Genomic DNA, 16,159 nt, shown 5'->3' with positions numbered 1-16,159 from the left:
GCTGGTCTCGCTACATATTCGTCCGCCAAACCACTGGCTCCAGGTCATCTATAAATCTTTGCTAGGTAAGCTCCGCCTTATCTCAGCTCACGGGTCCCAAAGCAACACCCACCTGTAGGCACATGCTCCAGCAGGGATATTTCACTGGTCATCCCCAAAGCAATTCCTCTTTGGCTGCTTTTCCTTCAGTTCTTGCTGCCAATGACTGGAAGCAATTGCAAAAATCACTGAAGTTGGAGACTTACAGTGGGGCAAAAAAGTATTTAGTCAGCCACCAATTGTGCAAGTTCTCCCACTTAAAAAGATGGAGAGGCCTGTAATTTGCATCATAGGTACACTTCAACTATGACAGACAAAATGAGAAAAAAAATCCAGAAAATCACATTGATTTTTTATGAATTTATTTGGCAAATTTTGGTGGAAAATAAGTATTTGGTCAATAACAAAAGTTTCTCCCAATACTTTGTTATATACCCTTTGTTGGCAATGACAGAGGTCAAACGTTTTCTGTAAGTCTTCACAAGGTTTTCACACACTGTTGCTGGTATTTTGGCCCATTCCTCCATGCAGATCTCCTCTAGAGCAGTGATGTTGTGGGCTGTTGCTGGGCAACACGGACTTTCAACTCCTCCAAAGATTTCTATGGGGTTGAGTCTGGAGACTGGCTAGGCCACTCCAGGACCTTGAAATGCTTCTTACGAAGCCACTCCTTCGTTGCCCGGGCGGTGTTTTTGGGATCATTTCATGCCTGAAAGACCCAGCACGTTTCATCTTCAACTGCCTTTGCTGATGGAAGGAGGTTTTCCAATCCCCTCCTCAAAATCTCACGATACATGGCCCCATTCATTCTTTCCTTTACACGGATCAGTCGTCCTGGTCCCTTTGCAGAAAACAGCCCCAAAGCATGATGTTTCCACCCCATGCTTCACAGTAGGTATGGTGTTCTTTGGATGCAACTCAGCATTCTTTGTCTTCCAAACACGACGAGTTGAGTTTTTACCAAAAAGTTATATTTTTGGTTTCATCTGACCATATGACATTCTCCCAATCTTCTTCTGGATCATACATTGCTCTCTAGCAACTTCAGACGGGCCTGGACATGTACTGGCTTAAGCAGGGGGACACGTCTGGCACTACAGGATTTGAGTCCTGGCGGCGTAGTGTGTTACTAATGGTAGGCTTTGTTACTTTGGTCCCAGCTCTCTGCAGGTCATTCACTAGGTCCCCCCGTGTGGTTCTGGGATTTTTGCTCACCGTTCTTGTGATCATTTTGACCCACGGGGTGAGATCTTGCGTGGAGCCCCAGATCGAGGGAGATTATCAGTGGTCTTGTATGTCTTCCATTTCCTAATAATTGCTCCACAAGTTGATTTCTTCAACCAAGCTGCTTACCTATTGCAGATTCAGTCTTCCCAGCCTGGTGCAGGTCTACAATTTTGTTTCTGGTGTCTTTGACAGCTCTTTGGTCTTGGCCCATAGTGGAGTTTGGAGTGTGACTGTTTGAGGTTGTGGACAGGTGTCTTTTATACTGATAACAAGTTCAAACAGGTGCCATTAATACAGGTAACGAGTGGAGGAAAGAGGAGCCTCTTAAAGAAGAAGTCACAGGTTGTGAGAGCCAGAATCTTGCTTGTTTGTAGGTACCAAATACTTATTTATTTTCCACCATAAATTTGCAAATAAATTCATTAAAAATCCTACAATGTGATTTTCTGGTTTTTCTCTCTAATTTTCTGTCATAGTTGAAGTGTACCTATGATGAAAATTACAGGCCTCTCTCATCTTTTTTAAGTGGGAGAACTTGCACAATTGGTGGCTGACTAAATACTTTTTGCCCACTGTATATTATGATGACATTTTGTGATGTCTTGGTCTTCAGAAGGGAAAAAATTCGGACGTTCGTGCACACATATTTTTTTCTGAGGCAAGCCGAAATTCGGAGCCGAAGTCCAGTCCCCTTCCTCGGTCATTGGTCAACAGTAGGGTTTCTTCAACTTAGTATTTGTTGTCGTTCAAAGATAGATACAGTAAAGAGGTCAATCGAGCCTTTATGCCCCTCAAACTCACTCTGGACCTCGAAACCAGTTCGCGCTGCATTGTTTAATTGTCCCCTCTAATACGGGACATGATTTAGGACCTGGGACACAAGGTGTATGCAATTCATTATCAGGTAAAACAGAAAACCAGCAGGCTCTGGAACTTGTAGAGTAAAGAGTTGAGTACCCCTGCTCTATGCTATGCTAAGCAGATTATACGAATGGGAGTTCTTAAAAATTAATTTGTGGAATATCTTTCCTTCTTAATGCATTTGAGCCAATCAGATGTGTTGTGACAAGGTGGGTGGGTATACAGAAGATAGCGCTATTTGGTAAAAGACCAAGTCCATATTATGGCAAGAACTGCTCAAATAAGCAAAGAGAAACGACAGTCCATCATTACTTTAAGACATGAAGGTCAGTCAAAACGGAAAATTTCAAGAGCTTTTAAAGTTTCTTCAAATGCAGTTGCAAAAACCATCAAGCGCTACGATAAAACTGGCTCTCATGAGGACCGCCACAGGAATGGAAGACCCAGAGTTACCTCTGATGCAGAGGATAGGTTCATTAGAGTTACCAGCCTAAGAATTTGCAGCTCAAATAAATGCTTCACAGAGTTCAAGTAACAGACACATCTCAACATCAACTGTTCAGAGGAGACTGCATGAATCAAGCCTTCATGGTTGAATTGCTGCAAACAAACCACTACTAAAGGACCCAAATAAGAAAAAGAGACTTGCTTGGGCCAAGAAACAAGGAGCAATGGACAATAGACCGGTGGAAATTTGTCCTTTGGTCTGGAGTCCAAATTGGAGATTTTTGGTTCCAACCGCTGTGTCTTTGTGAGACGCGGTGTGGGTGAACGGATGATCTCGGGATGTGTATTTCCCACCGTAAAGCACGAGGAGGAGGTGTTACAGTGTGGGGGTGCTTTGCTGGTGACACTATCTGTGATTTATTTAGAATTCAAGGCACACTTAACCATCATGGCTACCACAGCATTCAGCAGCGATACGCCATCTGGTTTGGGCTTAGTTGGACTATCATTTGTTTTTCAATAGGACAATGACCCAACACACCTCCAGGCTGTGTAAGGGCTATTTGACCAAGAAGCCTAGTTACTTTACCCTGCCTTCATGTACATACACAATATATACTAAAGTATATGGACACCCATTCAAATGAATGGATTTGGCTATTTCAGCCACATCCATTGCTGACAGGTGTATAAAATTGAGCAGAACCATGCAATCTCCATAGACAAACATTGATAGTAGAATGGCCTGTACTGAAGAGCTCAGTGACTTTCAACGTGGCACAGTCATGGGATGCCACCCTTCCAACAAGTCAGTTTGTTAAATTTCTGCCCTGCTAGAGCTGCCCCAGTCAACTGTAAGGCCTGTAAAGTGGAAACGTCTAGGAGCAACAACGGCTGAGCCGCAAAGTGGTAGGTCACACAAGCTCACAGAACGGGACCGCTGAGTGCTGAAGCACGTAGTGCTTAATAATTGTCTGTACTCAGTTGCAACACTCACTACCGAGTTCCAAACTGCCTCTAGAAGCAACATCAGCACAAGAACTGTTCGTCGGGAGCTTCATGAAATAGGTTTCCATGGCCAAACAGCCGCACACAAGCCTAAGATCACCATTCGCAATGCCAAGCGTCGGCTGGAGTGGTGTAAAGGTTCTCTGGAGTGATGAATCACTCTTCACCATCTGGCAGTCCGACGTCGAATCTGGGTTTGGTGGATGCCAGGAGAACGCTACCTGCCCCAACTCATAGTGCCAAATGTAAAGTTTGGTGGAGGAGGAATAATGGTCTGGGGCTATTTTTCATGGTTTGGGCTAGGCCCCTTAGTTCCAGTGAGGATAAATCTTAACGCTACAGCATACAATGACATTCTAGATGATTCTGTGCTTCCAACTTTGTGACAAGAGTTTGGGGAAGGCCCTTTTCTGTTTCAGCATGACAATGCCCCTGTGCACAAAGTGAGATAAATACAGAAATGGTTTGTCGAGATCGGTGTGGAAGAACTTGACTGGCCTGCACAGAGTCCTGACCTCAACCCCGTCGAACACCTTTGGGATGAATTGGAACGTCGACTGCGAGCCAGGCCTAATTGCTCAACATCAGTGCCCAACCTCACTAATGTTCTTGTGGCTGAATAGAAGCATTTCCCCGCAGCAATGTTCCAAAATCTAGTGGAAAGTCTTCCCAGAAGAGTGAAGGCTGTTGTGGCTGTTTTTCTCATGAAGATGCTTTCTCAGGTGACATGCAATAGTTTCAGAAGTGAGGAAGAAGCAAGCGAGAGGGCTCACTCTCGCCAAACTGTCCAGAATAATCCCAATGCGTCTCTATGGGCATAATATGCAGACCTAAAATTGTCGCCAGCCTTCCCGCTTTTTGGACAAAGACTCCCATTATTAGGGCGGAGACATGAGTATCTCGTCATTATATACAGATCTATGGTTTCAGCCTCTTGTGAATTGGATAGGAAAGTTAGCGGGTGCACAGTGCACTGTTAGAATGCTGGACTCCCCTAAAGGAAATTGATGTTTCGCCAAAATTATATAATTACTCCTGTCTAAATAAAATCCTTCAAAATAATTCACCAGGGATCATTAGCTTTTTTTTCATAGCTGTGGATTGTTTCAAATCCCAAGTGTGTTGGCCTATGCCTATTTGGGAGCAGTGGTGGAACTAGAGTTTTATACATGGGGTGGCCAAGGCTACTTCAGGGGGTCCATAGACCATGACAGAAAATGAGTGTGTAACCCTAACCTGGCATCTAAGGAGCATGAATGAATCCTATGATTGCTGATTAGAGGTAGAAGTGATAATTGACTTAACCCAGAGTTCTTCAATGTGGCAGATAGTGTGGTCCAAAAAGGTTACTTCACTAGAATTCTTTAACATACTATGAATAGTCAGTGTCTCTACCTCAGAACTGCAGCTCAATTTCTTTCTTTCTTTCTGCACACAGGCACACACACACCCACCACACACACACACACACACACACACACACACACACACACACACACACCACACACAGCACACACCACACACACACCAACACACACACACACACACACACACACACCACACACACACACACACACACACACACACACAGGAGAGACTTGGGTCACTGTTTCATGAATATATAGATCTGGGTCTATAAGTGTTGAACATCAAAATATTTTCAGAAAATAAAGCTCAGGCACCAAGGAGATAAGATAGCATTTGTGTGTTACATAAATTCCATAGTTCATTTACAAAAAAAATGTTTAAAAAAAACATGACATACCAGGTATCCATCAGAAATGGACTTGAAAATTAAAATAATTTTGGTGCCCATCAATATTGCAAAATTACAGTATCATATTTAATGCTCATATATATTATGTTTACTAATAGCAAATAACAGTTTTGGAATTGGGCTAATCAAGACCAAATTAAATCTGTGACATGATACCCTTTGGATTTATCATTTTAGAATGTCAGTGTACTAGTTAGTACACAGTGCAGGTTTTAATCATGACCAGAGGGACAAATTATCCTAGGTAGATTTAAAACAGCATAATTCTGCGGTTCTGGTGAGAACTGGCTAAATGTTTCACAAACTTATCCATGTTGAGGGAGCATGCCCTCCTTGACTCAACACTGAGAATTCCGAGGTGACTTAACCTGTCATCAACCATTGTTGTCCTAAGGTGGGTTTTAATCAGTTTTAATGCTGAGAAGCTTCTCTCGCAAGAAGCACTGCTGACTGGTGTAACAACAGAAATCTTACAAAGTCGAAATAGCCCATGGAAGACCTCTTTATAAGGTTCTAGAAACACAACAAAGTCAAGGAGAGTAGACGGTCTGTCCCTTCCACTTTTCTCTCTCCTATCAAGAAGCCGCTTGGTTTGATGAACCTCATGTTTGAGGTCCTCTAAATCTGACTCAAAGGTCTGAGCAAAGGCAAACAGAAGCTCCTCATTCAAGAATGTTGTACTCTTTGGGTTGAGAGACTGGACCCCTTGCATTATCTCGCAATTATTCTTTGAAAAACATCTCTGCAGCTCAGCTGTGAGACTGTCAAGCACCTGATAAAAGAGAGCTCATTGGAAGCTCTTACCATCACTTTGGTCACTATTTTTCTGTCCTACAGTGCTCATCATCAATGAGTTGTAAAATCTTAAGCTTGTTTTAGGCTGTATTTTACACACTGTTTGTATACTTATTTTGCAGTGCTTTGCAATCTCTTCAACCTTTTTCCATAGTTCTCCAAAGTAACCCTCACTTCTGTAGTCCTGTACTGTGTCTGTAAGGGCACCTACTAGATCCACAGCCCTTGCTAGGTCAAGAGAGCTTGATTGGAGCATGTCAGAATGACATTTGGCATCATCAAGCACTTTACAGGGCTTTTGCCCTATGAAATGTAAATCTATCTGAGAAAGAAGGCCCCTTCCCGCCACTGATCTATCACCACTATTTTCAAGTACGAGCCAGATACAAAGTTATAAAGCTTTTGCAGGAGAGCAGAAAAGTTAACTGCCTCAGACACTGATTTTACAGCATCGACAAGAACCAAAATCAAACAATGTGCATTACAGTGCACATAAAATGAAAATCTTGCACTGTTTTTAATCCGTGCAGACACACCAGAATGCTTTGCGCTCATGACGGATGCACCGTCATAGCCTTGCCCCACAAGATTATTTCTGTAGTCCAGACCATGTTTTTCAAGGCAATCAATGATCATTTTTGTGAGCCCTGATGCATCTAAGCTTTCAGCTGACTGAAAGTGAAAAAAGCTTTCGTGGATGGCCCCGTTGTAATAGTACCTCACAACTAAAGACGTTTGTTCTTTTTTCTTTAAATCTTTGGTTTCATCTGCAATTACACTAAAAACTTCACTTTCTTTTTACTTATCTTATTATTTCACTTTGTACCATCTCAGCTAAGCCCTCAAGAACTTCGTTCTGGATTTGGTGGCTTGTGTACTTAGCATTGCCACATGCATTCATCCTTTTCTCTATGAGAGGGTATTTGCTATTTCTTCTAAGATGGTCAAAAAAATGACCCTTGTTGTGAAAGTCGTCAGACTCTCGATGACCTCTCTGCGCTATATTTTGAGTGGCAGTTAATAGGAGCACATCTGCAATTGTTTTAATGTAAGTACAGTTTTCCTCCACTTTCTTTTTCCGGTCCTCATTTATGACATCTAACATTGATGAGTTGCTGTCAATAGCCCTTTTATGCTGATTCCAAGCATACATACATAGCAACCCAGAATCTTTAAACGGCACCTTTTTCCAGTTACAAAAACCTGACTGTGATGTGAAGGCAGATTCAGGTGTATTGGGCAGAGACAAATGCCTACAGGCAAAACAATAAGTCGAATCTTGACTTACAGAATATTCAAGCCATGAATTGTCCTTATACCAGGAGCTGTTGAAAGCCCTTTTCCTAGTACCATGCTGAGTTCTGGGAAATGTTTTCAAACACGACTGTACAGGACCCTCTTCTCTGGATCTTGAAATGTCTGAAATACACGTTAAATAATGTGTCATTTCTCTATGGAAATGTATAATTAAGGGATCCACAAGATTAGATACTAACAGCTGCTAACTAAAATGTGTAGTTTAAAGTATAGGCCTGGCCTACAATTGGGTCCTTTTGGTACAGCATATCTGGTGCTTGATGCAGTTGCGAGGGGCTTGATGACATCTCCTGGCAGCTCTGGCTCACTGTCTTGCTCAGAGCCAGAGTTGTCTGTGTCATCCCTTGATACATCAATTACATTAAAATAACACAAGAACCATTAGTGTATAATAAAAATGGCACAGCCATCAAAACAAGAACACACATGAATCAACAACCATCATTTTAAAGTGAGGCTTAATCTGACAAAATCACATATTACAAACTGAAGCTAAATTTACATTCTGAACTGGGCATGTGACTGACTGTCTGGTAGATGCTCTGACCTGGTGGTGGTAGACTGGGTCCTTGTGAAGTCTGACCACACTCAGGTAGGGAGCTGCTCTGGGGTTCAGTAGTGATGCAAGGGCTGGGGTCTGTTTGCACCTGATTTGCCTGTTTGTGCTTCTTTAAAAAGAAGTCTGATATCTCTCACTTTCTTTTCATGTTTAATTGAACCTATGCAAAAATAAGACAGTCTATGGTTACATCTAAGCATCCAATTACCCACATTTTTGTCCAATCTCAATCTTAATTACAAATCACCCTTATCATAACTGGACCTTAAAATCAACTACCAGCCTAAGTTACAAGTCAGATCATAGCTAACGTTAGCCCTACTCTGCAGTAAGTAACTTAGCTAGCTATAATTTCTTACACCTTTACGATAGCAAACATGCTATCTGCAAATTGTGGTAATCTTTTGAGTAACGTTAACAGATTGATAATAACAATTGTTCGTTTTGAGTTCAAGTACGAAAATCTAACTGAGTTAATGGATTTCAAATGGCTGAATGTTAACTTGCTGAACACTGACAGCTGTAGCCTACTAGTTACCCCACATTACCTAAACATTGGTATACTGTAACTTACAACACTGCACTATATATGCGTGTATTACTAGCACAGATGTAAACATAATGTTAGGCTAAATTGGGAACCGATCTATTTTATCTGATTAACAGTCTGTTAATGGAGCCAAAGGTCTAACGTTAACTTACACATCGACTCAACTTTCGTAAAAGCTGTTCAGGAAACCCAAACCCGGTGCTAAACCTTAACATTTACTACAAATATAATGCTTTCGCCAATCGCGAAAAAAGCTCGTGGAGCTATGGAAATATTCTCTATTCTTCTTCTGTATGTTATTCTTATTCTTCTGTATCTTGCAACCAACTAGAGCCGGCTCTTGTAGGTGAACGTTGGGAGCCGGCTCGCATATGAGTAGAGCCAAATCTATTTATACAAATATTTTAAAAATTATATATGAATAATCAAACGATTTAAATTAATATAATTAACTAATTCAAAGAACGAAAGAAGAAATAAAATAATATTGTAGCGACCCGCACAGACAGCTGTGTGTTATGTGTTGGGCTATTGGTTGTGTTGTACTTACCAGTACCCAGTGTTCCCGGGGTCCGACATGTCAATCAACCTGCTATCTGCCAATCACGGGAATGCCTAGAATGTTCTGATGCCGGGCATCCTGGTGGTTGGCGGAGTGGCGTGTTAGGGCGGTTGGGCAGGGGATGGAGCATTGGTTTTAAGACCAGATTTAGCCATTGTTCTTTCTCTTACGTCTGGGCTTCACAAGAGAAGGTCACGGTTGGTTTGTGGGCTACGGCCAAACAGTAGCCTGTGTAAAGTTGGGTTAATAAACCGTCAATTCGTAAACTCAACCCTCTGTCTGGACAATTGTTCCTTTATGATCTAGGCAGGTCATTACAATATAGCCCTAAATACTCAAGCGCACACACATTCGTTCTGACTGTCTGCTCAGACTAACAGTCTCACCTGTTCCTGTCAATTAGAAACGCAATGTCAATGCGTGAGGGAGGGCCGAGCCAACTCACTCACAGTCACACACTTAGCAGCCGAGGAGAGTGAGGAAAGACAGCTGTGAAAAACAACAGCTGGAAAATTAGTCGGAAGCACAGTAGCATTTGGATGCATTTCAATAATGTAGACAATGTTAGAGCACAATGTATAATTTGCCAAAACAAAATCTCATATAAAGCCGGTTCTACGCACAACCTACACCGGCAAATGCGAACTGTGCACCCAATTTTGAAGCTAGCTGTAGCGGAGCTTCGAGAAACTAACGGGCCTGCTAGTGATAGTGGTGGAGCCAGCACCTCCACACGTGGAGATGTATCCACTCAGTCAAGTAGGCCTACTCCGGGACCCACAGCAACGCAGTCTTCTATGGACAAGTTTATCCCAAAGTCTATGTCTGTAGCAAACAATGCCAAATTGATATTGCATTGGCTAAAATGATTGCGTGGCAATAGGTCTAGCTGATTGAGTTGCGGCTGTCAGTGATAAGCATCTAAAATATGTGTGAAGATGTGTCAGAAGTAAAACTTAAAAGGTTGCAAAAGAAGAAGGGGAGGGATGTGTGGCGAAGTAATGGGTTTATCTCCAGAATATGTACTCAGCTCTCCAGAATGCGCTCAGATGTCTCCCGCAAATTATTGCACATTCATGGTTTCATTATGTGAATTGTTTGCCCTTTGACCGTTTCTTTTTTTTTAGCAATTACCCATTGCATGTCACCAGTAGGCCTAGTAAATGTACAGTTAACCCCCCGTCATTTGCCAACATTCATTTCTGTTAAACGCACAGAAGTAGGCCTAACTGGCATGCTGAGTTCAAAAGTAGTAAAGTGCCAATTTGGCAATGTCTGATTTTTGATTGTCATAACTCACCACATCCATCACTAATAAGCTTAGTTTCTCAGTAGTTTATTTTTCACCTCACACAGTAAGTCAACGAAGTCTGTTTTGTTTTTACATTCATTGCGAATGATAGTTCCTCAATATTTGAAAAATCTTTCCAACACTCCCAGCCTCGATAATCACCAAACCTCTGGTGTGAAATAACAAAATATCATGATCTGATGATTCCATATATCCAGTGGAAACTTCATAAAAGCAGCAGTCTGTCCTGAGCTCACTGGTGCTGGAAACTCTGAATAGGCTAATTGATACAATGTTGCAAGTTCGCTAGGGACAGCTCAAGTCAAGACAGATAGAAAGGGGTGCAGACAGGCAGAGTAGAGATATATGGGTAGATGGTACAACGAAAGCCTCCGGGATAAAGATCAAGTGCAGCAAGTAAGACAGGACATCGCTGACGGTCTTGAGAACATCAACAAGACCCTACTGCCTGGGAGCTCAAGCTTTGGTGCCTACAGTTTGGACTTCTCCCCCGGGTAATGTGGCCACTCACCGTCTATGAGGTCCCAATAACAACAGTGGATAAGATGGAGCGAACCATTACCTCATACGTGAAGAAATGGCTGGGTGTCCCACGATGCCTGAGTAACATCGGCCTCTATGGCAAAGGGGTCCTTGAACTACCTCTTACAAGTCTAACGGAGGAGTACAAGTGCTCTAAAGTAAGACTTCAGATGACATTGAAGGACTCCAAACACCAGACCATTAGCAAGGCTGCACCTCCCCTACAAACTGGACGGAAATGGACATCATCCAAGGCTGTGCAGCAAGCAACATCAGCCCTYAGACACCAAGACATTGTGGGGAATATCCAGCATGGAAGAGGAGGCTTTGGCCTGGCAGCAAGCAAACCAACGTTCCATAAGGCAACAACATCTGAACGCAGGAAGCTGGTGGTCGAGGTGGTGCGCAGACAGGAGGAGACTGCAAGAAGTGCAAAGGCTGTCTCTCTTGCTAAACAAGGGCAATGGACGCGGTGGGAAGGCCTGGAGAGGAGAAAGATCAACTGGAGTGAGCTTTGGCAAATGGAGGCAAGCAACATCAGCTTCATCATAAGAGCTGTTTATGATGTGCTTCCATCACCAAAAAACCTACATCAATGGTATGGCGAGGACCCGACCTGCCCCCTCTGCCCAGCTCCAGCGACTCTCAGGCATATAGTGACAGGTTGCAAGACCAGCCTCTCACAAGGCCGCTACACCTGGAGGCACAATCAGGTCCTCAAGAGCCTGGCTGCAGCACTTGAGACCAATAGGAGTGCAACCAATTCATTACCTCCAAAAACAAGCAATCCCGTCAAAACAACAACATTCATCCGGGAGGGACAGAAAAGGCCCAAGCATCCTCCTACAAGGCCAGAAACTAGACACCTAGGCATGGCCCGGGACTGGAAGATGCTTGTCGATATTGGCCAGCAACTCATTTTTCCACCTGAGATTGCTTCTACCAACCTTAGGCCAGACATGGTACTCTGGTCCCCTTCACGAAAGGCTGTGTACATCATAAAGCTCAAGCAGCTGAAAGAGGCAGCCAGTGGATCTGGATCAAACGGAAGGACCCTTGCTGGGCTATAACTTCATGACCCCCCACCCCCACCTGAGAACCCAATTCAGATCCCTCCAACTTGAGGAGGGCATATGAGGTATGCGGTCAGCTGTAGGGCTGGCTCAGGGAAGAGGACGCCCCTGCCTTGCATAGTCCCATGGGAAATCTTAATTGGGCATGGGACACAAGCTAAGGCTTGATCACCCTTTAGCTGGCCACCTTTGATGAGGGTGTTTAGTGATTAAAGGCTGAAACACCCACTGATTCGAAGGCACACTACTGAGGATGTGTCCCAAAATTGACATCTTAACCCAGTCTAAGAAATAAACCTCCCATGCCACTCTGTCAACATCACGGCAAATCTCATGTGAGTGCATACCATCTATTGGCACAATGGACAGTTTTAACATCTCGTCCTGTGTTTTATGATTCTATGTGATTGAAAGAACCATCACTTATCAGGATAAACAAAAACGTTATTATTGAAATTAAACTGTTCCACGAAAATGCGCATGTAACAACAATCATAATTGACACGTAAAAATGGTAGGATAAATTGTAAGCTTCCACAAACTTGAAACTCACGAGCTGCCTATGGTCTTTAATATTAACACCCGGGGTCTCGTGAAAAAATGTGTCCACCTATGGAAATCAAAGGTCCATCCAACTGATTCGTTCTAGCGGCCCTACTTGATTGTAGTCTAATTGGGTGGCCCAGCCTAACCGAAGCCTTTAGAGACCGTTCATGGTGTTTTGGGATCTTCGGCCGTTGTAGTGAAGATGCATCTTTAAAACACTTGTAAACCTAAACTACATCACTATCGGGAAACTGGGCCCTGAACAATCGAGAATAGGTCTACCACATAATTGTATTGTTCTTGTAAATAACAGTTAAGTTGAATCCGATTTGCACATTCAGAAATGAGACCATCCTTTACAATGACCGGAGGACACCTTTTCAAACGTTCTGTTCTTGGTTAGTGATTAACTAATAGCTTTATTCAACTTCTTCAAATCGTTTGAACGTACTGGAGAATTTAAATTTGGTTGGTGCTTTTGGTATTCATGGTTTGTGGGGAATGTAGTGCAAAAGCCCAACTATTGGATATGAACGAATGAAAACTGTATGGCAAATACACTACATATACCAGCACAACAATCGTTAATTGCGCATGCCCATTGGCTCAGAATTTGACGCCATGTTGGTTGTCATCAAGGAAAGAATTTGTCAACGACACTGGCAGAAGGAAATACGTGTCCGAAATCTACTATCATCTGGTTGTATATAATAATTCACCTAAAAGGATTGACTAAATTCATTTCAACTAACACTCGGCCATTACAGGGTCTGCGATTTGGATGCTATTAAGACTCAAAGAGGCGAAACAACAACGCCATTTGTTTCTAACCTGAATTTTCCTTGAGGTAACGTTAGTCGGAGAAGAACGGCCCAGTCACTGGAACTCTGGTTGTTGTGCCCTCTGATAGCGAAAACCACAGCTTTCTCGTTTTTATAGCGAGAAGATATTGTAGACGGAATGGCTTGTGGGGCTACTTTGAAAAGGACTATGGATTTCGATCCATTGATTAACCAGGCGTCCCCCAAAAGGAGGAGATGCGCCCCAATGTCTCCAGCCGCTTACACCTCATCACCCCAGAAATATCTGCGTATGGAGCCCTCGCCATTTGGAGAAGTGTCGTCCAGACTCACAACCGGTTAGCAACATTTCATAGCTACTAGATTTGAGGCATGCATGGGAATTTATTCATGAAATGTGTTAGGGTACCTTCGTGTGAAGTTAACTGACAAATCGTTAGCTGGCTTGGAAAACTCAATTGGCTTAACGTTACAACTAGTAACTTACCTACTGATAAGCTTGTAAACACTTCGTATGTGTTGTTGGCTAGCTTGTGGTAGCGACAGACATACTAACTGTCCATAACTGTTGTTTGCTAGCTAGCCACCTAGCATGGCAGCTAGGTCGGTCATAAACCTTCAACCAACAAACTAAGTTAACTACTGTAGCTAACGTTAGCCTAGTTAGATATTTTAAATGAGCATCATTTTACATTTAGCTGAAACACTTTACCAGCAACATAGGATGATGCCATGTTACCATATTTTGTCATTATAATACTGTAACATGGCTAGGATTGGCACACCCGTTGTTTCAAATGGCTGTGCACAGGAACTGCCTCGGGAGGGCTTGGGATGGGGTTCTCATTTGCTAGGGAAGTGGCTAACTAAAGTTTTATTGCTTCTCTTCTCAAATTAAGGTCATATTGTGGTTAGTTACTTGAAGTATAACTACACTAACAATGTATATTACTAGAGTATGTTGTGCAAATTATATTTGGAATAATTGTTTAACTTGCCCTAACCAAATCTTGCCCTTGTTCTCCAATCCAGAGCAAATCCTGCACAATATCAAACAAGAGTACAAACGGATGCAGAAGCGAAGGCACCTGGAGAACAGCATTCAGCAGACAGAGGTCTGTTGTCCCCTGGAGTCACAACCGCATAGCTCCATCCTTAGTGGATCCAGTCTGCCAGGTATGTCCAGGCTGCTTTTACTCAGGAAGGACATCAGTAAGAATGAAGACATGTCTTAGGGTCTTCATCAACTGGATACCATTGGTTGTCCCACAACAATTTCTATCCCTTTTGTTAGCTTGCAGTTGTATGCCTCTTGGCTTCATTTAATGTCAGAATTATTTTAGGGTAAGTGGTTTTGAGAACGCTCCCTGATAATATACTCTCATTCTCCATACAGGTACGTCCTCTGGTGCTGTCTCCCCACCTAGAAAAGAGCAGCCTCTGTTTACCTTGAGACAGGTTGGGATGATCTGTGAACGACTGCTTAAAGAACGAGAGGAGAAGATAAGGGAAGATTATGATGAGATATTGACAACAAAACTAGCAGGTATGTCAGAGAAACTGTTTCTGTGACTTGTTTTCTGCAGAAGAATGTATTGCGCAATCCATTTGTCTGACCTTTTGCTCTTTTTGCAGAGCAATATGATGCTTTCGTTAAGTTCACTCACGATCAGCTAATGCGGCGATTTGGAGAGCAACCTGCTAGCTGTGAGTAACAAACGTATTTTATCAGCGACATGCCTCCCCCTTGATAAACACCCCTGTCAATTCTGTACCATGCTGAATGTTGACCTTTGTTTCCATTAATCTGTATTTATAGCTGCTCTCTCTCCCTCTCCAGATGTTTCCTGAGTGAAACCCCATGTTTGATGGAATACCAGTTTCCCCATTTTATTATTGCTGAAAACTCCCCAGCTGATTCTCTGCCAACTGTATTCTCCAGAGACTCAGTGGGTCTAGTTGAACTTGTAGCAGTGCCATATCTCCCCTGTGGCCACAGGCTGCCTCAAACTTCTGTCAGTGGCAACTACGTTCTCTTCGTCTGGAATTTGGGATGTGTCCCAGATGGCACCCTATTTCCTGTATAGTGCACTACTTTTGATTAGTGCCCATATGGCTCTCGTCAAAATTAGTGCACTATAGAGGGAATAGGGTGCAATTTTGGATGAAGCCTTGGCCTGCTCCTGGCAACGCATATATGGACCTCTGCTACCTATTACTCTACTAGTGGCCTCTGTTGTTTTCATTGCTGTATTGATATTTATTCAGGGTTTTTTCTGATGCCTTTGTTAGTGACCTGCCATTCCCAGCTCTGCTACCCTTGTCAAGCACAGACAATGAATAACAAGTTGGCATTATAGCCCAAACAGACTGGCACAGGCTATGACTCTTCTGCCACAGTTTTTGTTCCATAAATATGTTTGTTGCAAAGATGCCACATTTTTTAGCAAATCAACATGCATCTTTGCAGGGGGTGGTGGTCACTACAAAATAGTGGATAAACTAAGGAAGCTTCTGGCCTAGACTCCAGAAGAGGACATCCTGGCCTTTTATCAGTTGTGGTTAGATTGTACTGGTAAATGACCTATGTACATTATGTAGTTTTGCTTGACTTTTGTTCCATTTACTTATCTTTTAATTCGCTATGTAGATTAATGGACTTGGGTTGGGAAAAGCAAAATAATAAAAGCTATACATTAAAGGGTGTTCTGGTTTGACATTGTGGTATTTTTCATAAGAAAAAATGTAGTTGACATCTGGCAAT

The 16,159-nt window shown here is 42.7% G+C and overlaps 1 protein-coding gene across 1 annotated transcript; it reads left to right on the top strand.

Moving 5' to 3' along the window:
- The first annotated feature begins 13,179 nt into the window (after positions 1 to 13,179).
- Positions 13,180 to 16,101, top strand: LOC111954166 (akirin-2). Its single transcript, XM_023973685.2, has 5 exons — positions 13,180 to 13,733; positions 14,428 to 14,571; positions 14,792 to 14,941; positions 15,031 to 15,102; positions 15,236 to 16,101. The coding sequence occupies exons 1-5, from the start codon at positions 13,556 to 13,558 to the stop codon at positions 15,244 to 15,246; spliced, it is 555 nt and encodes a 184-aa protein (XP_023829453.1). The 5' UTR covers positions 13,180 to 13,555; the 3' UTR covers positions 15,247 to 16,101.
- Positions 16,102 to 16,159: the final 58 nt, after the last annotated feature.

Source organism: Salvelinus sp. IW2-2015, linkage group LG28 (assembly GCF_002910315.2).
Source record: "Salvelinus sp. IW2-2015 linkage group LG28, ASM291031v2, whole genome shotgun sequence".
NCBI classification, from domain to species: Eukaryota; Metazoa; Chordata; class Actinopteri; order Salmoniformes; family Salmonidae; genus Salvelinus; species Salvelinus sp. IW2-2015.
This window is presented reverse-complemented; position numbering and strand designations above follow the sequence as displayed.

Coding starts and splice junctions, on each gene's coding strand:
- LOC111954166 (XM_023973685.2), top strand. CDS start 13,556: ATGGCTTGTGGGGCTACTTTGAAAAGGACTATGGATTTCGATCCATTG. Junction 14,572..14,791: donor TAGTGGATCCAGTCTGCCAG/GTATGTCCAGGC, acceptor TTCTCCATACAG/GTACGTCCTCTGGTGCTGTC. Junction 14,942..15,030: donor ATTGACAACAAAACTAGCAG/GTATGTCAGAGA, acceptor CTCTTTTTGCAG/AGCAATATGATGCTTTCGTT.